The sequence below is a fragment of the Mesoplodon densirostris genome, chromosome 2 (genome assembly GCF_025265405.1).
Source record: "Mesoplodon densirostris isolate mMesDen1 chromosome 2, mMesDen1 primary haplotype, whole genome shotgun sequence".
Taxonomy (NCBI): Eukaryota; Metazoa; Chordata; class Mammalia; order Artiodactyla; family Ziphiidae; genus Mesoplodon; species Mesoplodon densirostris.
In genome coordinates, this window is record NC_082662.1 from 8,692,130 (window position 1) to 8,714,988 (window position 22,859).

The following is a 22,859-nucleotide window of genomic DNA, read 5'->3' on the forward strand; positions in this document are numbered from 1 at the left end:
CTACGCCGGGCGGGAGGGAAGGCGGGCTCCCAGCCCTAAGGACCAATCGACGGGCGTAAGGAGAAGATGGAGTGGAACATCGGCCAATAGTCATTAAGGAGAAGTGAGGCTTAGGGACCCGGCTTCTCAAGGGGGCGGGGACTGTTCAAATAGACAAACCCCATGGCCAGTGGCAGGCGAAAGGAGGCTTAGGTCCACTCGGGAGAACCAATCGGTCATGAGTTGACTTCAGTCACTTCCACGCACACATCCGGTGCATCGCTACTATAATTCCCCTCTGCACCTGGGCTGTGGAGGTACGCATTCCGCTCTCTGGGTACCGTGGAATGGAACCACGAGGCGGTAAACGGAGGTTCGCGACCCCGCCGGATTTAATTTTCGAGACCAGAGTGTGAGCGATGCCAGCGGCTTGTAATCACTGGAGCAAAAGAAGTGGAATTTTCGGACTAGCGCTACTTGTGCATCCGTGATTTCTCTTTTGTGAAATGTAATACGCATTTGAAAGCCTTTTTAGATTTCTCCACTTTTCCAAAATTATCTAGCTCACAAGATCATTCGCGAAAAACCGTAGACAAGTTTTAGCTAAATAAGGTGCTCGTAAACAAATAATTTCAAAGTAGTATCATTTAAAAAACATCCTTTCCAAAATCAATAGCAAAAATGGAATTTGACTACATCTCTTTTTTTAAAAAATCACGGTCTGTTTATTATAGTAAGCATTGAAAATTCCTAAATACCTCACAATAGGAGTCAGATTAAATAAAATATAGTAATTTATATTAAGGAAAATGTAGGTAGCCATTAATAATCGTAATGTAGATGAATATTTGCTAAGAAGAAAAAGGGTTCACAATTATACCATGTAAGTATAATATAACCTATTAAAAATTTATATGTTTCTTATGTATCTGTGTTCACATGGGGAAAATATGCAACTAAGATGTAATGGAATTTGGGGAAGGCATATTTTTTCTTTACACATTACCATCATTTACTTTTTTACTTTAATTAAATAAAAAGTGTTTGTTGAAGAGGTGTGAGTTTCCAGAAGTACTAAATTACCAAATAAAAGAGGTTTGGTAATATTCTGTGGCTAAAAAACGCTTTGGCAGATTTAAGAGAAAAAGAAAAAAGACTACTTTTTTTTTTGATGTGGACCATTTAAAAAATCTTTATTGAATTTGTTACAATATTGCCTCTGTTTTATGTTTTGTTTTTTTTTGGTCATGAGGCATGTGGGATCTTAGCTCCCTGAGGGGATCAAACCCACACTCCCTGCATTGGAGGGTGAAGCCTTAACCACTGGACCGCCAGGGAAGTCCCATGACTACTTCTTTAGGTTTAGAATCTTTACATTGATTCTTCTGTGAAATAATTGTTCCTCTGAATTTCACATTTTTCACTTGTTTTCAACATCTCTATATTTAGTCGTTAAACATTTTTGAATATGTAATACATTCACTATTCAAATCTCAAAATAATTAAAAATTATGCTTATCATTATGTCTTGCTCCACCCCTGCCCCTTCACTACTTATTTTCTTAGTTCTTATGTATCCCTAGATTTTACATTTTTTACATTTCTATGTAAATAAAAGACAAATATAAATATATATTCTTATTTCCCTCTTTTGTTACTCTATATACACAGTTCTGTACTTTTTAGAATTCTAGGATACCTTGGCTTCCCTGGTGGCACAGTGGTTAAGAATCTGCCTGCCAATGCAGGAGACATGGGTTCAAGCTCTGGTCCGCGAAAAACCCCACATGCCGCGGAGCAACTAAGCCCGTATGCCACAGCTACTGAGCCTGCGCTCTAGAGCCCGCGAGCCACAGCTACTGAAGCCCGCGTGCTGCAACTGCTGAAGCCCACATGCCTAGAGCCTGTGCTCCGCAGCAAGAGAAGCCACCGCAATGAGAGGCCCGCGCTCGCCGCAACTAGAGGAAGCCCGCGCGCAACAACGAAGTCCCAATGCAGCCAAAATAAATAAATTTATTTTCTAAAAAAATTCTATGGTATCTTAGAGATTTTTCTTAGTGTATATAAGGCTTCCTTGTTCTTTTGTTATTCTTATAGCTGCATAGTGTTCCATCACATGGATATATCATAATTTATATTTCCATTTCTCTGTTGATGGACACGTGTTATTTTCAAATTCATGCTATTACTAATGATGCTGCAATGAATGCCTTTGTAGATATATAATTTTATTCCCTGGCAGCTATACAAAATAGTACCAGAAATGCGATTATAGGGTCAGAGGGTAAATGCATGTGTAATTCGATGGATATTGTCAAATTCATCTCTGTAAGGGAGGTATCAATTTTCATTTCCACCAGCAATATATGAGGTTTTTGTCTCCCTAAGACGTGGTATGGCCCTGTTTTCTAATTAACAATCAAAGATGGTTTTATAATAATAGTAATCAGTGCATTTATAGGTCTCTTTTCAGTTTACAAAGAGCTTTCTTGTCCATTATGTTAAAATAATAACTAATATTTATTGAGCACTTACTTACAAGCTATCAGGCGTTTTGGCGGACATTATAGAGTAGTGGCTAAAAGCATCTTGGAGTCAAAACTAACCGATTCTGAAACTTAGCTCCAGCATTTACTGACTATATGAGAAAGCACTTATGTACCTATTTCCTTATTTATAAAACTAGAAGGATTATAATGTACCTACTTCGGTAGGCGGTATTGTGTGGGTTAAATGCTAATACAGGTATAGTACCCAAAACACTGTATGACACATATGCACAGTCAGTAAATGCTGTCACTGCTGTTCCTGAACATCTCTATGAATGAGACAGTTCATATTGTTCCCACTTTGTATAGGAGTAATCTGATGTCCAGAGGAATTGGGTCATACAGTTGGTAAGTGTAGAGCCAGGATTTGAATATATCTGCTGCTTCTTCTTGTCTGATTCGGCAGCATTGGATATTCAGGTTTGGCCAGCATGGCAAGTATGTGCTGGGTGGTGGAGTTGTAAATGTTTAACAACCAGCTGGGAAGGGAGGGCGGCATGTATGTATATACTGGGCTTCCTTCATCATGTGTGACCTGTGAGGTCAGAATGCTCTGTCTTGAAATTCTTAATGATTTTGAACAAGAGGTCCTGCATTTTTATTTTGCACTGGGCACCAAAATCATGTAGTCAGTCCTGTGTCCATATATGTTATATGTGTATTATAACGTTCACTAATACGAAGAATGTGTAGCACGAAACTTACAAATAATAATAAAATACACGATACTCTTTACTATAAATTCCATATAGCCAGTTGATTCTAACAGTATGCTTTCTTTGATATTGTGTAGCCTCTGTATGGTTGCATTGACCAATGAGTGTAGTTCCAACATGACTGTTAGTTGATATTATCTTTTTTTTTTAAAAAAAAATATGGGCTTCCCTGGTGGCACAGTGGTTAAGAATCCACCTGCCAATGCAAGGGACACGGGTTCAAGCCCTGGTCCGGGAGGATCCCACATGCTGTGGAGCAACTAAGCCCGGGCACCACAACTACTGAGCCTACGCCCTAGAGCCCGCAAGCCACAAGTACTGAGCCCACGCGCCACAAGTACTGAGCCCGTGCACCACAACTACTGAGCCTGTGCTCTAGAGCCCGTGCTCCAGGACAAGAGAATCCACTGCAATGAGAAGCCTGCACACCGCAATGAAGAGTGGCCCCCGCTTGCTGCAACTAGAGAGAGCCCACAACAATGAAGACCCAAATGCAGCCAAAGATAAATAAATAAATAAATCAAATCAAATTAAATTAAAAAAATATATATTTTAAAATATTTATTTAGGCTGTGCTGGATCTTAGTTGCGGCTCGTGGGATCCTCGTTGTGGCATGCGGGATCTTTAGTTACGGCATGAGAACCCTTAGTTGCAGCATGCATGAAGGATCTAGTTCCCTGAACAGGGGTCAAACCCGGGTCCCCTGCATTGGGAGCGTGGAGTCTTACCCACTGGACCACCAGGGACGTCCCAGTATTATCTTTTACATTAAGGAGTAGGTGGAAAGTGAAACAATTGAGATACATTGAACTTCACTAGTTCATCAATGACATGAATGGCTTCTTTGCTGAATTGGATAATATTCTAGTACTGGAAGTATATTTCCTCAAATTTTTGCTGCTACTCAAAACGAAACAGCTACAGAGTTGACACACAAAATTTAATCTGCATTATTAACTTTTCTGCATCACTTTCTTAATTCCAGATGATGATGTACAAAACAATTATGAAGCATTTGCTGATTTGTGTGGTATGAATACTCCCATGATGGCAGATTTCAAACCACCAGCGGATATCACTGAAAGAACAGATAGGAAGAGATAAGCAGCTGCACATCATTATGTAGTATTTCCACAATGCAGTTGAAATAGACATAAATAACCTGAAGAGCATAAATGGTAAAGTGTAGTGAAATAATTAGGAAGTAATGAGTTTTGAGTATTTGTTACCTTGGCTTTTAATATAATGGATCTACTTGTAAGTTTGTATAATTTAATTTTAATAATGGCTTTGCTTAATGACTGCTCACAAAATTCCTAAAAGTTTAACAATTGGCTCTCTCCAGCCAGAACAAGCTACAGATATGGACCATAAGCTCCCAGAAGGCAGGAAATGGAGACACAAAGCTGGCCAACTGGTGGGTGGGGAGGAGGGCAGTTCTGTGCATGAATAAGTAAATAAATTAGAAGAAAGATAAAAAGGCAGTCAGGGCAGTATATGGAATATGCATAATAAAAAGTGGAAATTATTGCTGTTGTTATTATTACCAGAGCTAATAATTTCTTTTTTTAAATTTTAGTTTAGTTTTTTTAAATTGAGCTATAGTTGATTTACAATATTGTGTTAGTTTCAGGTGTACACCAAAGTGATTCAGATACATATGTATATATTCTTTTTCAGATTCTTTTCCATTATAGGTTATTACAAGATATTGAATATAGTTCCCTGTGCTGTACAGTAAATCCTTATTTATCTATTTTATTTATAGTAGTGTGTATCTTTTAATCCCATACTCCTAATTTACCCCTCCCCCCTTTCTCCTTGGTAACCATAAGTTTGTTTTCTGTTTCTGAGTCTGTTTCTGTTTTATAAAAAAGTTCATTTGTATCATTTTTAAGATTCCCCATATGTGATATCATATAATATTTGTCTTTCTCTGTCTGACTTCACTTCATATGATAATCTCTAGGTCCATCCATGTTGCTGCAAATGGCAATATTTCATTCTTTTTTATGGCTGAGTAATATTCCATTTTATATATATCTTTATCCATTCATCAGTTGATGGACCTTTAGGTTGCTTCAATGTCTTGGCTAAGCTAATAATTTCCTAGACATCGTCATTTCCCATTTCAGAGCTTCGGTTTTCTCATTTGGAAAGGAAGTTTAATTACACCTTTCTTATCACCCTCAATGTGCTCCCTGATTTTTATCCGTTTTATTCACTGTTGCGTGCAATAGTAGGTGTTCAGTAAATCTTGTTGCACACAGTAGGCACTCAATAAATGCGTGTTGAATGAAAAAAATGAATGAGTCCTATTTCCGTGAGAGAAAGCTCTTGGTAAGTCGTAAAGCGACACGCATTCGTGGCCCTTCTTGAGATACTAAGTGAGGCTGTTTCCAGCAAGTCCGGGAGCAATTGCCGCTCGCGGACCGTCGGGGAGACGAAGGGCTGGACCGCTGGGTCGCTGCACTGCCCCGGCCCCGCCCCCGCCCCAAGCCCCGGCCCCGCCCTCAGCCTGGCCCCGCCCTCAACCCCGCCCCGGCCCAGGCCCGCGCAGCCGGTCCCTGTTTCCCGGCGGGCCGGCAGTGGCGGGCGCGGAAGATGGTTGCCACCGCAGCTCTGTAGAGGCGGCAGCGGTTCAGTCTCGGGCTTTAGGGCGAGGCGGGCGTCTGGAAGCAGTCCTTGCCCAGGTGACAGGAGGTCGAGGAGGCGCCGCCGGGCCTCGTGGGGTGCCAGGCCCGCTCGCTGCAGTCCCCGGGCCCCGCCGCCTCCCTATCCCTGCCCCCGGGTGGAACCGAAGAAGGTCAGGTCTGCCGCCCCGCCCGTCCTCGCCTCAGGGCGGACGCTGTGTGTGGGTGGCTCACTGTTTAGCATTGACTTCACCCAAGTGCTTTCTCCATGGCGGCCTCGCAGGTCCCGGGGGAGAAGATTAACATCCAGGCAGGAGAGACGGCCAAGGTCGGGGGCAGGGACCTGCTGGGGAACGGCTGTCCCGAGCAGGAGAGACCACCGCAGCGCTCGTGGAGGCAGAAGTGCGCCTCCTATGTTCTGGCCCTGCGGCCCTGGAGCTTCAGTGCCTCACTCACCCCGGTGGCCCTGGGCAGTGCCCTGGCGTACAGATCCCAGGGCGTCCTGGATCCCAGGCTACTGGTGGGTTGTGCCGTAGCTGTCCTCGCTGTGCACGGAGCTGGCAATTTGGTCAACACTTACTACGACTTTTCCAAGGGCATTGATCACAAAAAGAGTGATGACAGGACCCTGGTGGACCGAATCTTGGAGCCCCAGGATGTCGTCCGGTTTGGAGTCTTCCTCTACACCTTGGGCTGTGTCTGTGCTGCTTGCCTCTACTACCTGTCCCCGCTGAAACTGGAGCACTTAGCTCTCATCTACTTCGGAGGCCTGTCTGGCTCCTTTCTCTACACAGGAGGTAAGAATTGGCCTGTTTGCTGTGCTGCAGGTCTTAGTTGCATGTATTGGAAACTGCGGTTTGCATAGGAATTATAGGGTTAGTGGAGAGGTGTCAAAGGTTATTTTCTTTTTTTTTTTTCCTTTGGCCGCACCGCGCGGCCTGCGGAACTTCCCCCACTCGGGATCCATCCGGTGCCCCTGGGAGTGGAAGCTGGAGTCTTAACCACTAGACCACCAGGGAAGTCCTCAAAGGTTATTTTCTGAATTAGGCCACTTTATGTGAAATCTATAATGTTTGGGTCGTGTGGATTTGGGGGATAGCATTCCTGGCTTGGCTTATGGATGTTAGGAGTAACTTATATATGGAAATTTTTTGTGTCTAGTTTCCACTGGTTGGTCATACCTTATAATGCCACAGTTTCAAATTTTAGTGTAATTAAATTTGAAAAGCTCAAAGTATACACCTGATTATTTTCAGCTAGTTTGCTAGGTGATCCCTTGCAGCAGGCTGATTAAGGTAGTGATGGGCTGGTGGTTAAGCCCTATTTATTGAGCACCTATTATGTGCCAGCCTCTGTTCTATGTGAACACAGCAGTCAAGTCCCTGCCCTTGTGGAAGTGATTTTATATATCATGAGGAGAGACAGAAAATAAAAATAGTAAATTATGGGTAGGATGACCAACATCCTGGTTTGCTCAGCACTGAGTGTTCCTAAGATGTGGGGCTTTGGAAACCAGGAGAGTTCCTGGTAAGCCAGGATGAATTTGTACCTTGGTTACAGTACCTGAAAAGAAGATAAGTGCTGTAGGGAAAAGAAGGAGAGCAAGGAAGGAGGACACAGCTGACTGCTTTAACTAGCTTGATCAGAGTAGGCCTCGTAAAAGAGGTAACATGTGAACAAAGATTGTAAGAGGTGACAGGTGAGGGAGTTGCCTGAGCAGATATCTGGAGGAAGAGTATCTTGGAACAGCAGTTGCCAAAGGCAGGAGTGTCCCTGAAGAGTTGGAGGAATAGCATGGAGTCCAGGGTGTGAATGAGGGAGAGAGTAAAAGGAGGAAAAGTAAGAGAAGTTCGTTGAGCGGGGGGGACAGGGTGGCACAAAAATGCTGTAAGCCTTAATGTTTTAAAAGAATCACTTTAAAAGAATCACTCTGGCTAAGGTACTGAGAATGGATAAAGAGGGGTAAGGGTAGCAGCAGGAGCACCCAGAAGGAGACTGTTGAGTAAACCAGGCAAGAGATGTCTGGTGGCTTGAATCAGGGTGGGAGTAGTGGAGAGGGAAGTAGTCAGATTCTGAATTTATTTTGAAAGTAAACAGGGTTTGCTGATAGTTGGGATGTGAGGCAGGAGAGAAACAGAGAAATTAAACATAACTCTAAGGTTTTGTCCTGAGTAACTGGAATAGTGGTGTTGATGTCTAGTGAGAGAGAGAAGGTTGAAGATAGGTCTGTGGAGAGAAAGATGAGAAATTGACTTTGGACATCTTAATGTATTAGATCTCCAAGGGGGTGTCAAATTGATAGTTGGATATGAGTCTGAGTTCGGGGAAGAGGTCTGAGCTGGAGATAGAGACTTTTGGGAGTCTTGTACATAGATAAAGTTGTACAACTGGGGGAGATCCCAGAGCGGGGCAGTGTTGATAGACCTGAGGGTGAGCCCTGGGGCACTCCAACATTAAGAGGTGGGGAGAGTAGAAGGAAGGCAAAGGGAACTGCAGTGGAGCATCTGGAGGAGAAAGAAGAAAAGCAAGAGACTGTGATGTCCTGGCAGCCAATTGTAAAAAGTTCCATGAGGGAAATCAGCAGGGTGCTGAAATAGAATGAATGTATCAGCTAGTGGTGGATGGAAGAGGTCCTCTCTGTGAAGGTGACGCTTAAACTAAGACTTGACAGATAAGGAGCCAGCCATGGGTAGAATGGGGGTCTGATTTGGGTCCTTTAGGGATGAAGGAACAGCAAATGCAAATGTCCTGGAGTAGGGTAAGACTTGGCATCTGAAAGGCCAGCGTGATCAAGAGGAAGACTGAGATGCAGCTGTCGGGGCAGGCAGGGGCTAGATCGCGCTGTCTCATAGGGCCTCAGTCTCTGCCGGTTCCTCCTCACTCCCAACCTCCAAGCCTAGTCCTTGGACCTCTCTTCTCCGGCTCCATTCACTCCCTTAGGGATTTTAGTCCGTCTCGTGTCTTCTATTGCCATCTATTAAGCTGGTGACAAACTTCTACCTCCAGACCAGATCTTTCCACTAAACTCCAAACTCAGATCCAGCTTCTTACTCAGTAACTTCTCTGAGAGGTTACAGGCATCTCAAGCTTGACACGTCTGAGACCAAATTCTTCATCTGCTCCCCATAGAAATCTGCTCTACCCTCAGCTTTCCCCATATCACTCGATGGCAACTCCATCCTTCTCGTTCTTCAGGCTGAAGATCATGGGCATCATCCTTGACTCTTCTTTCTCACGTCTTGCATCCAGACCATCAGCTAGTCCCGTTGACTCCACTTCTTTTTTTTTTTTTTTTTGAATTTTTGAATTTATTGATTGATTGATTAATTGTACACGGGCCTCTCACTGTTGTGGCCTCTCCCATTGCAGAGCACAGGCTCCGGACGCGCAGGCTCAGCGGCCATGGCTCACGGGCCTAGCCGCTCCACGGCATGTGGGATCTTCCTGAACCAGGGCACAAACCCGTGTCCCCTGCACCAGCAGGCAGACTCTCAACCACTGCACCAAGAGGGAAGCCCTGAATTTTATTTTTTTGTACAGCAGGTTCTTATTAGTTATCCATTTAATACATATTAGTGTATTCATGTCAATCCCAATCTCCCAATTCATCACATGCCCCCCCCACCTCCCCGCCGCTTTCTCCCCTTGGTGTACATACGTTTGTTCTCTACTTCTGTGTCTCAATTTCTGCCCTGCAAACCGGTTCATCTGTACCATTTTCCAAGGTTCCACATATATGCATTAATATACAATATTCTCTTTCTGACTTACTTCACTCTGTATGACAGTCTCTAGATCCATCCATGTCTCTACAGATGACCCAATTTCATTCCTTTTTATCACTGAGTAATATTCCATTGTATATATGTATCACATCTTTATCCATTTGTCTGTCGATGGGCGTTTAGGTTGCTTCCATGTCCTTCCTACTGTAAATAGTGCTGCAATGAACATTAGGGTGCATGTGTCTTTTTGAATTATGGTTTCCTCTGGATATATGCCCAATAGTGGGATTGCTGGGTCATATGGTAATTCTAATTTTAGTTTTTTAGTTTTTTAAGGAACCTCCATACTGTTCTCCATAGTGGCTGTATCAATTTACATTCCCACCAACAGTGCCAGAGGGTTCCCTTTTCTCAACACCCTCTCCAGCACTTGTTGTTTGTAGATTTTCTGATGATGCCCATTCTAACTGGTGTGAGGTGATCCCTCATTGTAGTTTTGATTTGCATTTCTCTAATAATTAGTGATGTTGAGCAGCTTTTCATATGCTTTCTGGCCATCTGTATGTCTTCTTTGGAGAAACGTCTATTTAGGTCTTCTGCCCATTTTTGGATTGGGTTGTTTGTTTTTTTAATATTGAGCTGCATGAGCTGTTTATATATTTTGGAGATTAATCCTTTGTCCGTTGACTCGTTTGCGAAAATTTTCTCCCATTCTGAGGGTTGTCTTTTCATCTTGTTTGTAGTTTCCTTTGCTGTGCAAAAGCTTTTAAGTTTCATTAGGTCCCATTTGTTTATTTTTGTTTTTATTTCCATTGCTCTAGGAGATGGATCAAAAAAGATCTTGCTGTGATTTATGTCAAAGAGTGTTCTTCCCATGTTTCCCTCTAAGAGTTTTATAGTATCCGGTCTTACATTTAGGTCTCTAATCCATTTTGAGTTTATTTTCGTGTATGGTGTTAGGGAGTGTTCCAATTTCATTCTTTTACATGTAGCTGTCCAGTTTTCCCAGCACCAATTATTGAAGAGACTGTCTTTTCTCCATTGTATATCCTTGCCTCCTTTGTCATAAATTAGTTAACCACAGGTGTGTGGGTTTATCTCTGGGCTTTCTATCCTATTCCATTGATCTATGTTTCTGTTTTTGTGCCAGTACCATATTGTCTTGATTACTGTAGCTTTGTAGTATAGTCTGAAGTCAGGGAGTCTGATTCCTCCAGCTCCGTTTTTTCCCCTCAAGACTGCTTTGGCTATTTGGGGTCTTTTGTGTCTCCATACAACTTTTGAGATTTTTTTGTTCCAGTTCCATAAAAAATGCCATTGGTAATTTGATAGGGATTGCATTGAATCTGTAGATTGCTTTGAGTAGTATAGTCATTTTCACAATATTGATTCTTTCAATCCAAGAACATGGTATATCTCTCCATCTGTTGGTATCATCTTTAATTTCTTTCATCAGCGTCTTATAGTTTTCTGCATACAGGTCTTTTGTCTCCCTAGGTAGGTTTATTCCTAGGTATTTTATTCTTTTTGTTGCAATGGTAAACGGGAGTGTTTCCTTAATTTCTCTTTCAGATTTTTCATCATTAGTGTATAGGAACGCAAGGGATTTCTGTGCATTAATTTTGTATCCTGCAACTTTACCAAATTCATTGATTAGCTCTAGTAGTTTTCTGGTGACATCTTTAGGATTCTCTATGTATAGTATCATGTCATCTGCAAACAGTGACAGTTTTACTTCTTCTTTTCCAATTTGTATTCTTTTTATTTCTTTTTCTTCTCTGATTGCCGTGGCTAGGACTTCCAACACTATGTTGAATAATAGTGGTGAGAGTGGACATCTTGTCTTGTTCCTGATCTTAGAGGAAATGCTTTCAGTTTTTCACCATTGACAATGATGTTTGCTGTGCATTTGTCGTATATGGCCTTTATTATGTTGAGGTAGATTCCCTCTTTGCCCACTTTCTGGAGAGTTTTTATCATAAATGGGTGTTGAATTTTGTCAAAAGCTTTTTCTGCATCTGTTGAGATGATCATATGGTTTTTCTTCTTCAGTTTGTTAATATGGTGTCTCACATTGATTGATTTGCATATATTGAAGAATCCTTGCATCCCTGGGATAAATCCCACTTGATCATGGCATATGATCCTTTTAATGTGTTGTTGGATTCTGTTTGCTAGTATTTTGAGGATTTTTGCATCTATATTCGTGAGTGATATTGGTCTGTAATTTTCTTTTTTTGTATTATCTTTGTCTGGTTTTGGTATCAGGGTGATGGTGGCCTCATAGAATGAGTTTGGGAGTTTTCCTTCCTCTGCAATTTTTTGGAAGAGTTTGAGAAGGATGGGTGTTAGCTCTTCTCTAAATGTTTGATAGAATTCACCTGTGAAGCCATCCGGTCCTGGACTTATGTTTGTTGGAAGATTTTTAATGACAGTTTCAATTTCATTACTTGTGATTGGTCTGTTCATATTTTCTATTTCTTCCTGGTTCAGTCTTGGAAGGTTATACCTTTCTAAGAACTTCTCCATTTCTTCCAGGTTGTCCATTTTATTGGCATAGTTGCTTAGTCTCTCTACTAAGAGAGTGGTAGTCTCTTAGGATGCTTTGTATTTCTGTGGTGTCTGTTGTAACTTCTCCTTTTTCATTTCTAGTTTTATTGATCTGAGAACTGTCCCTCTTTTTCTTGATGAGTCTGGCTAATGGTTTATCAATTTTGTTTATCTTCTCAAAGAACCAGCTCTTAGTTTTATTGATCTTTGCAATTGTTTTCTTTGTTTCTATTTCATTTATTTCTGCTCTGATCTTTATGATTTCTTTCCTTCTACTAACTTTGGATTTTGTTTGTTCTTCTTTCTCTAGTTCCCTTAGGTGTGAGATTAGATTGTTTATTTGAGATGTTTGTTGTTTCTTGAGGTAGGATTGTATTGCTATAAACTTCCCTCTTAGAACTGCTTTTGCTGCTTCCCATAGGTTTTGGATCGTCGTGTTTTCATTGCCATTTGTGTCTAGGTATTTTTTGATTTCCTCTTTGATTTCTTCAGTGATCTCTTGGTTATTTAGTAAGGTATTGTTTAGCCTCCAGGTGTTTGTATTTTTTACATTTTTTCCCTGTAATTGATTTCTAATCTCATAGCATTGTGGTCAGAAAAGATGCTTGATATGATTTCACTTTTCTTAAATTTACTGAGGCTTGATTTGTGACCCAAGATGTGATCTATCCTGGAGAATGTTCTGTGCGCACTTGAGAAGAAAGTGTAATCTGCTGTTTTTGGATGGAATGTCCTACAAATATCAATTAAATCTATCTGGTCTGTTGTGTCATTGAAAGCTTGTGTTTCCTTATTAATTTTCTGTTTGGATGATCTGTCCATTGGTGTAAGTGAGGTGTTAAAGTCCCCCACTATTATTGTGTTACTGTCGATTTCCTCTTTTATAACTGTTAGCAGTTGCCTTATGTATTGAGGTGCTCCTATGTTGGGTGCATATATATTTATAATTGTTATATCTTCTTCTTGGATTGATCCCTTGATCATTATGTAGTGTCCTTCCTTGTCTCTTGTAACATTCTTTATTTTAAAGTCTATTTTATCTGATATGAGTATTGCTACTCCAGCTTTCTTTTGATTTCCATTTGCATGGAATATCTTTTTCCATCCCTCAGTCTGTATGTGTCCCTAGGTCTGAAGTGGTTCTCTTGTAGACAGCATATATATGGGTCTTGTTTATGTATCCATTCAGTGAGCCTGTGTCTTTTGGTTGGAGCATTTAATCCATTCACGTTTAAGGTAATTATTGATATGTATGTTCCTATTCCCGTTTTCTTAATTGTTTTGGGTTTGTTTTTGTAGGACCTTTTCTTCTCTTGTGTTTCCCACTTAGAGAAGTTCCTGTAGCATTTGTTGTAGAGCTGGTTTGGTGGTACTGAATTCTTTTAGCTTTTGCTTGTCTGTAAAGCTTTTGATTTCTCCATCGAATCTGAATAAGATCCTTGCCGGTAGAGTAATCTTGGTTGTAGGTTCTTCCCTTTCATCACTGTGAATATGTCATGCCACTCCCTTCTGGCTTGTAGAGCTTCTGCTGAGAAATCAGCTGTTAACCTTATGGGAGTTCCCTTGTATGTTATTTGTCGTTTTTCCCTTGCTGCTTTCAATAATTTTTCTTTGTCTTTAATTTTTGCCAATTTGATTACTATGTGCCTCAGCGTGTTTCTCCTTGGGTTTATTCTGTATGCAACTCTCTGCGCTTCCTGGACTGGGGTGGCTATTTCCCTTCCCATGTGAGGGAAGTTTTTGACTATAATCTCTTGAAATATTTTCTCTGGTCCTTTCTCTCTGTCTTCTCCTTCTGGGACCCCTATAATGCGAATGTTGTTGCATTTAATGTTGTGCCAGAGGTCTCTTAGGCTGTCTTCATTTCTTTTCATTCTTTTTTCTTTATTCTGTTCCGCAGCAGTGAATTCCACCATTCTGTCCTCCAGGTCACTTATCCGTTCTTCTGCCTCAGTTATTCTGCTATTGATTCCTTCTAGTGTATTTTTCATTTCAGTTATTGTATTGTTCATCTCTGTTTGTTTGTTCTTTATTTCTCCTAGGTCTTTGTTAAATATTTCTTGCATCTTCTCTATCTTTGCCTCCATTCTTTTTCCGAGGTCCTGGATCATCTTGACTATCATTATTCTGAATTCTTTTTCTGGAAGGTTGCCTGTCTCCACTTCATTTAGTTTTTTTTCTGGGGTTTTATCTTGTTCCTTCATCTGGTACATAGCCCTCTGCCTTTTCATCTTGTCTATCCTTCTGTGAATGTGGTTTTTGTTCCACAGGCTGCAGGACTGTAGTGATTCCACTTATAACATGCACTTGGGACTGGACCAGTTCTCGTCACTTCCCACCACTACCACTGTCATCTCCCTCAATTATTGCGGCTGATTCTTTACCCGTCTCTGTGCATGCACCCTTGTCCCTTTCCTGGTGCTCCCAGATCAACAGCCAGAGTAATTCTGCAGCTATGTCAGTCTCAGTCGTCTGCTCAAAACTCTCCAGTGGCTCCCACCTCATTAGAGTAAAGGCCAGGGTCTTCACAATGACCCCCAGGGTCTGACATTATCTGCTCCACTCCCAACTCCCCCAACTCTCCGACCTGCTCTCCTCTTCACCATGCTCCAGCCACACTGCCCTGCTAGCTGTTTCTGGAACACACCAGGCATGCTCCTGCCTCAGGTCCTTTGAGATGCTGTTTCCTCTGTTTAGAACACTCTTTCCCCATATGTGTGTATGATTTGCTTTCTAACTGCCACCCATTTGCTCTAATGTCAGCTTCTACCCTATTTAAAATTACAAAACAATAACAATTTTTTTTCTGCAGCAGCTGAAAAAAATAAAATAAAATCACACACACACCCTGTGTTTCCCCTACAGTGCCTTCCCTATTGCTCTCCTCTGCTTTTTCTTCATAGCACATATTACATTCTAACCACATAAAGTACTTACTTTGTTAATTATCTTCCCCCTTAGACTGTAAACTCCCTGGAGGTAGGGATTTTAGTCTCTTTGTTCTCTCCATGGTGCCCAGAACAGTGCCTGGCAAGTAGTCAGTACTTAATATTTATTGAATGAACAAATGGGGAGACATTGAAATGTACTGAGCAGGGTAATGACATAATCTGATTTATGTTTTTTTTTAACGTTGACTTTTATCGATATACAGTTGACGTATGGTGAAATGAATGGATCTTAAGCGTTATAGTTTGATGAATTTTGACAAATACATACAGCTGTATAACCTGTACCCCTACCATAATACAGAACATTTCTGTCACCCCCAGAAGCTTCCTTGTGCTTTTTCCCTGTCAACCCCACTCTTCCCACCCCATCTAGAGGCAACCACTGTTGCGTGGTCTAGAACATCATGTAAATGGAATCATTCAGTATGAATTCTTGTGCCTGTTTTTGAGTTTTGTTGTGTTGTCATGTGTATCAATAGTTCCTTTGTATCACTGAGAGGTAGCCATTGTATGGACATACCACAATTTGTTTATCCATTATCCTGTTCAGCGACTTTTGGATTATTTCCATATTTTGGCTATTATGACTGAACATTCGTGTTCAAGTCTTTTGTGGATATTTGTTTTCATTTTTCTTGGGTAAATGCCTAGGAATCGAACTACTGGGTCATAGGGTAGATGATGTTTAACTTTATGAGAAGCTGCCAAAGTGTTTTCTGAAGTGGTTCTACTGCTTTCACCTCCCCACCAGCGAGGCATGAGAGTCCAAGTTACTCCACATCCTTTTTTTTTTTTTTTTTTTTAGCGTTATGCGGGCCTCTCACTGCCGTGGCCTCTCCCGTTGCGGAGCACAGGCTCCGGACGCGCAGGCTCAGCGGCCATGGCCCACGGGCCCAGCCGCTCCGCTGCATGTGGGATCTTCCCGGACCGGGGCACGAACCCATGTCCCCCGCATCGGCAGGCGAACTCCCAACCACTGCGCCACCAGGGAAGCCCTCCACATCCTTTTGATGCCAACATTTTGATTTATGTTTTAAGAAATTCATTCTGGCTGCTGTGTGGAGAACTAGCCCAATGTTTCACTGTGCTGGGTCACGTGGAAAATGGTGTTGGGAGGAGGGGAGTGCCTAAAAGGAAACTCTCAGGTGGGCCACATCTCTGAATCAGGTGGAGCACATGAGCCTTGGGTTGGACACTCAGGAAACAGGGCTTTCTGCTCAAGGGCTTTGTCATTTTCTGGTGTCAGATAATCTCAAGAAGCTTTGCTCATGTTGTTTTTTGCCAGGCAATCTAAGGTGGTGTTCTTGGGTACTCTTGCCAGAGGTCAAGAGCCCCGAAGTCTGCTTGGAGAGCTGAGAAAAAATGCAGAAGAAGAGCAGACAGCTGGTGGAGAAATTTGCTAGATTGGTGCTGGGAGCATTCCTGCCTGGCATCTTCCTTGGGCAGGGGTAGTTGCCTAAACGTGTGAGATACCGCACAAGACATTGATTTCCTAATTTAGGTTGGAGCCGAGGTGCTGCTTGAGAGGCCTTCCTCCTGGAGGGCATGTCCTCAGACAACCAAATTATTTATCAAAACACTGCCTGGGAAGTACAGAATTAGTTTGCTGTGTGTTGGGGGTATCAGGGGCCATGCCTGTTATACTCTTTCCTGGAGATGCTTCATTCCAAGGAATCAAGGGTGTTCATTTAGCACTAAAGAATCCCAACCACTAGGTGTGGAGGTAAACTTGGGCTGCGTCTTGTTCTTTGGCTACCATGCTTTTAGATCTTTTACAGATCATTGTCCCTTATCATTTTAGGCTGTTTAAAATGCACTTGGTGACCCAATAGTTTTTTTTTTTTTTTGATTTTCTGATCCTGAGGCCATGCCTTGGTAGCTTGATTAGATCAGAGGTTTCCCAAGCTTCTGTAGCAATATATGTGTGGATCACCTCTTTGAGTGTGTGTCTCTCACCCTTTCCACGCTGCTTTGCCTGTTTCAATCCAAGTGGGACATTTTTCATGACCTTGGTTCCAAATTCCAGGTGCTTGTTACTGTAGCTCTGTGTTCAGTTCATCCTTTGTGTCAAGCGCTGGGGAGCCAGCTGTTAACTGGCCAGACACAAGGCCCTGCCCTCATTGAAACCTACAGGTTAGTGGGAGAGACAGATTAAGAATTAGAAGTGTGGGAATTCCCTGGTGGTCCAGCGGTTAGGACTGTGAGCTTCCACTGCAGGGGGCACAGGTTCCATCCCTGGTCGGGGAACTAAGATCCCGCATGCCACACGGTGCAGTCAAAAAAAACCCCAAAACTAGAAGTGTGATGGAGTTTATGAAAGTGGAAGTCAGGGTGCTGTGGAGCATATTGCAAGGGGAACCAAATGTGGTGTAGGGCTGAGGAAGGCTGTCTTGAGGAATGGTCTTTAAGAAGTCTTGAAGGATGAGTAGAAGTTAGCCAGGCAAGGGGCCAGGGTTGGGGGAGTGTCTGAAGGCCCTGAGGAACTGAAAGAAATATGTGTGGCGAGGGGAGGAGGGCTCAAAGTCAGGCAGGAGGGAAGCAGGGCAGGGCCAGAGGTGAGCTAGGTGGAAGATCTGGGGCTTTTTTATCCGGAGGACAACTTGCTGATAAGGGTTTTCAGGTGTATGTTGGGGGAGGGGCATGACCAGCTTAGTATTTTGAGAGGATCATTCTGGCTGCATTGTGGAGGTGCGATTAGGAATGGGGAGGGGAGGTGGTTATGAGAACAGAAGCTGAGGGGTCACTTGGGAGGGTGTCGCAGTGTTCCAGGCATAAGATGACTTTGACTTGGATTTGGGGCTGGAGAAATGGGGCCACTTTGAAAGATGGGGATTAGACAGGATGTGAAGTAGATTAGCAGTACGGGAGGAAAAGTTAGGGATTATTTAGTGTTTTAACTTAAGGGGAACCAGAGAGGGGAAGCAGTGTGATAAGTTCCCTGTCTTAGCTGTTTTACTCATTCTGTGGGTGAAAGTTGCTCTGTGTGGAGTTTGGGAACCCTGAACTTTTTGCTGAGATTAACTGGAGACTTTCAAAACTGGAAGATGCTTCCAGAGGTTGTGGCTGAAAAGTAAGAGGCTGGGGTGGATATTCCGTGAGGGGCTGGTCTCAGGGCATTCCTGACAGAAGCAGTGTCTTGCAGGGGTTGGTGGAGGATGAAAGAAACGCAAGCCCTGGCCCGTGAAACCTGTGAGATCCTTCACGGGCTCTCCCGTTGAACTGTCTGTGACTCGGAACCCCCTGCTCTTTTTGCTTTTTTTCAACTTTTTTCAATTTTTTTTTCAATTTTTTTTTTTTTGCGGTATGCGGGCCTCTCACTGTTGTGGCCTCTCCCGTTGCGGAGCACAGGCTCCGGACGCGCAGGCTCAGCGGCCATGGCTCACGGGCCTAGCCACTCCGCGGCGTGTGGGATCCTCCCGGACCGGGGCACGAACCCACGTCCCCTGCATTGGCAGGTGGACTCTCAACCACTGCACCACCAGGGAAACCCCTTTTTTCAATTTTTTATACAGTTTTTAAAGGTTACCTTCCACTTACAGTTATTACAAAATACTGGCTGTATTCCCCATGCTGTACAACACATCCCTGAGCCCATCTTACACCCAGTAATTTGTACCTCCCACTCCCCACCCCTGTTTTGCCCCTCTACCCTCTTCCCCACTGGTAGCCACTAGTTTGGGAAGCCCCCACTCTTTGTGGCAGGGCTTTGTTGGGGGACAGCAGGAAGGAAAACTCAGGGATGACTCTGAGACTGAACTGGGTGCTAAACGACAAGTCTTCTCTGTCCCTCTGTGCCACTGGAGAAAAAAAAAATCAGATTTTGCCCTGGAGGGGAGGGGAATGCAACCACTGCCCCGCTTCCCAGCCTAAGAATATGCCCCGTGCAGCCACAGCAGCCTGCCTTTTGACTGCCACGGTTTCCAGCCCCTGATCTCACAGCAACTCTCTATTTTCTGGCCTAGGAATTGGATTCAAGTACCTGGCTCTGGGAGACCTCATCATCCTCATCACTTTTGGCCCGCTGGCTGTGATGTTCGCCTACGCCGTCCAGGTGGGGTCCCTGGCGGTCTTCCCGCTGGTCTACGCCATCCCCCTCGCCCTTAGCACCGAGGCCATCCTCCATTCCAACAATACCAGGGACATGGAGTCCGACCGGGAGGCTGGCATCGTCACGCTCGCCATCCTCATCGGCCCCACTCTCTCTTACGTGCTCTACAACACGCTGCTCTTCCTGCCCTACGTGATCTTCAGCACCTTGGCCGTGCGCTGCAGCATCAGCCTGGCGCTGCCCCTGCTCACCATTCCCATGGCCTTTTCCCTTGAGAGACAGTTCCGAAGCCAGACTTTCAACAAACTGCCCCAGAGGACCGCCAAACTCAACCTTCTGCTGGGCCTCTTCTACGTTTCCAGCATCATTCTGGCACCAGCAGGCAGTCTGCCCAAACTCTAAGGGGACCAGTAGCCACACCCCACAACACGTGCCCCTTTCTTAGAATGTGTTGAAGGCAGAGTGTCTGAGGAGGGAAGGTGATTTGGCAGTGAGGGGCTTCAGGATGGCTTGTGAACGCCCACCTTTTTTTTATTATTACATTCTTAAAGAGAATGTTTTGGTTTTGTTATTTTATTCCGTTTTATGGGGACTCTTGAAACCACTCTGGCGTCAGAACAAGGTAAATTGGACGCATGGCCCTTGTTTTATTTATAATTTCCACTAGAGGGTGTTGTCCGGTCACTTTTAGTGGACAACGATGCCCTAAGGCTTGGTGAAGGAACCGCCCAGGTTGGCCTCCTGTCCTGAAAGGGCCATAGTCACTGGGCCAAGTGTTCTCTGCTCTTTTGGTCTGGCAGGATGCGTTGATGATCCCCAGTGACAAGGAGCACCTGTCTCTTACCCTGAGCATTTGGGTCCTGAAATACACTACCTGAGAGAGAAAGTCCCTTATTAACAGCCGACTGGGCTCTAGGCTTTTTGCCTAAATTGTGATTCAGACCCTTTTGTCCTCACTTCACTTATTGCCACAGCTGAGGAGACGCATCAGATCACCCTGCAGCAGGACAGTGGAGCCGAGGGCTTGGAAGGAAAAAAACCAAAAAAACAAAAAAAACAGCACCTTGGAGGCAGCTGAGAAAATCACTCTGCTTTTGGGTGGAAATGGGTAGGGCGGCTGGTTTCCCCTTGTAGAGCCCGCTGGCATGACAGGGAGGACTCCCAGCCCTTTCAGTAACTCGCAGCACTCTGAAGCTGTTGAAGCCCCGGCTGTCCTTGCCGACCACTGAAGGCCCACAAGGCCGCTTCTCCGCCTGCCCCCATCGTGTTTCCTCGCACTCCCCTATGCCCGCCCTCCATTTCTTTCAGGTCCCCATTTGTGTGTCTCCCATCCGTGGGGAGCCCTGCTGTTTGGGCAGCAGCTTAGCAACTGAGTCAGGGATGGTTGCCCCTGTCCACAGAACCATAGGACGAGCAGACCAGGGACAGCAGCTCCTCCATGAGTGAATAAGCCAATGGACAAACAGTCCTGACCCTGTTCAGCCAAAATGACAGGCTCATCAGTGAAGAAACTGCATCCTCCTCCTTGAGGACAGATATACAATACTGACCCGGCTTTTCCCAAAGGCTTCAGTTGCCTTGTGCAGAGATAGTTTGTACCCAGGATGGGGTTGGTCAAAGCTGGGGTTGATGAAAGCGTTGATCAAAGCTGCTGCTTGTTTCAGTGCCTGTGAAGTATAACTTCTGGGCTAGCATTGCTTGGTTGCATTGGGTCCAAGACCAAAATAGATTGAGACCATCGTCATCATGCTTTTCTGTTGTGATTATAGCCATTCTGATAGGTATTTCAGGGTCTTGGCCTGCAGAAAATGACATCAGAACTAGCTCTTAATCTTTAAAATCAGGCCAATTATGATTTGGCTCCTTGAGTTAGAATTGGGTCGCTTACTTGGAAAAAACATTTGGAAATTGCAAAAGTTCCTCTAAAGGTGGTTTGTCTGCAGAGTTCCAGAATCTTCATATAGTGGTCAGAGCCCAGTAATGAGGAAAAGGAAGACAGCCCTCTCTCCTGTCTGTCTTCTCCCTGCACCATTTTTGTCTTATGCCAGGCTAGTGGCATTTTGGTGCTCACGGGAGTCCTGCCTTCAAAGAGACAAGCCTTTCGGGCTCCTTCCCAGCAGGCCATTGTCCCATAAGGCTCACCCCTGAGGCCGTCAGACCGAGAGCTCCCTGCATCCACAGACCAGACCACCTTGGTAAGCCCTCCCTTCAGGGGTGTCAGTTAACCTCTGCACTGTGTTCTGGTGCAGGTTTTTTTTTGTTTGTTTTGTTTTTTGTGGTACGCGGGCCTCTCACTGCTGTGGCCTCTCCCGTTGCGGAGCACAGGCTCCGGACTCACAGGCTAAGCGGCCATGGCTCACGGGCCCAGCCGCTCCGCGGCATGTGGGATCCTCCCGCACCGGGGCACGAACCCGTGTCCTCTGCATCGGCAGGCGGACTCCCAACCACTGCGCCACCAGGGAAGCCCTGGTGCAGGTTTTAATGCATATTTTTATATATTAATCTTTCTAAAAGGCCAAATTTGATGCCAGGTTTTATATGCAGGTCACTATAATTTGTATTACATCCCCTGATTCAATGAAGGTTTTCTTTAGACTTGTTAATAAACAAATTTTTTTAATTAAAAAAAGGAAAATGTTTATCAGTGGTCTGGCTTCCCATTTCCCTGTGCTCTCTCCTGCTGCTTGCCTCATCGTCTGCTTGTGCACTCGGATTCATAAACCTCAGGAGACCGGCGCGGGCACATTTAGTGGGGAGGGGGTGGGGTGCCTGATCTTTGGCGGTGAGTTTGACCAGATTTGATGAGCCCTTAGGAGAGACAGTAGGGACCCCTCTGAGCCAGTGTGGATTTGCCAAGAGCCAGGCAGGCCAGGTTAACCTTGTTTCCTTCTGTCGTTTCCTACTTTCCTTTTGCTTGAGCAGGTCACTGCTGATAGATTGGGAACGTGCAGCAGATACAAGACATTTGGGTTTCTGCTGGGCATTTGACGATATGTCCTCATGAACACAGCAGAGATACGTGGAATGGATAATAGTCTAGTTAGGTGAATTTCTGGGAGACTGAAAAGGCTGCTTTGATGTGTGAAAGGAAAACTACCATGAGTAAATACAGTAAGTCCCTACATTCGAACAAGTTCCATTCCGAGAGCGCGTTCGTAAGTCCAATTTGTTCCTAAATCCAACAGGGTTAGCTTAGGTACCCAGCTAACACGATCAGCTATATAGTACTGTACTGTAATAGGTTTATAATACTTTTCTCACAAATAATACATAACAAACACAGAAAAGTAAAACTTTTTTTTGTGTGTGGTACGCGGGCCTCTCACTGTTGTGGCCTCTCCCGTTGCGGAGCACAGGCTCCGGACGCACAGGCTCAGTGGCCATGGCTCACGGGCCCAGCCGCTCCGCGGCACGTGGGATCTTCCCGGACCGGGGCACGAACCCGTGTCCCCTGCATCGGCAGGCAGACTCTCAACCACTGCGCCACCAGGGAAGCCCCAGTAAAACATTTTTAATCTTAGAGTACAGTACCTTGAAAAGTACAGTAGTACCAGCTACATCACCACTGCTTTTACACTTGCTTCTGGACATCCTGGGCTTGAAATAAAGATACTGTACTACTGTACTCTATACAGTACTGTACAGTAAAGTACACAAAAGCACAACCACCTGTAGAGGATGTATGCACGCGACGGTGTACGCCAGAC

At 44.2% G+C, this 22,859-nt stretch overlaps 1 protein-coding gene across 1 annotated transcript; it reads left to right on the forward strand.

Annotated features, from left to right (window-relative positions):
- Positions 1-5,794: 5,794 nt before the first annotated feature.
- UBIAD1 (UbiA prenyltransferase domain containing 1) lies at positions 5,795-21,755 on the forward strand. Its single transcript, XM_060079774.1, has 2 exons — positions 5,795-6,675; positions 19,067-21,755. Exons 1-2 carry the CDS (start codon positions 6,147-6,149, stop codon positions 19,552-19,554), a joined length of 1,017 nt encoding a protein of 338 aa, XP_059935757.1. The 5' UTR covers positions 5,795-6,146; the 3' UTR covers positions 19,555-21,755.
- The last annotated feature ends 1,104 nt before the right edge of the window (positions 21,756-22,859 follow it).

Bases quoted from the DNA above. Each gene is read 5' to 3' on its own strand.
- UBIAD1 (XM_060079774.1), top strand. From the start codon at position 6,147: ATGGCGGCCTCGCAGGTCCCGGGGGAGAAGATTAACATCCAGGCAGGA. The intron at 6,676-19,066 runs GTAAGAATTGGC...TTTCTGGCCTAG, and splicing joins CTCCTTTCTCTACACAGGAG to GAATTGGATTCAAGTACCTG.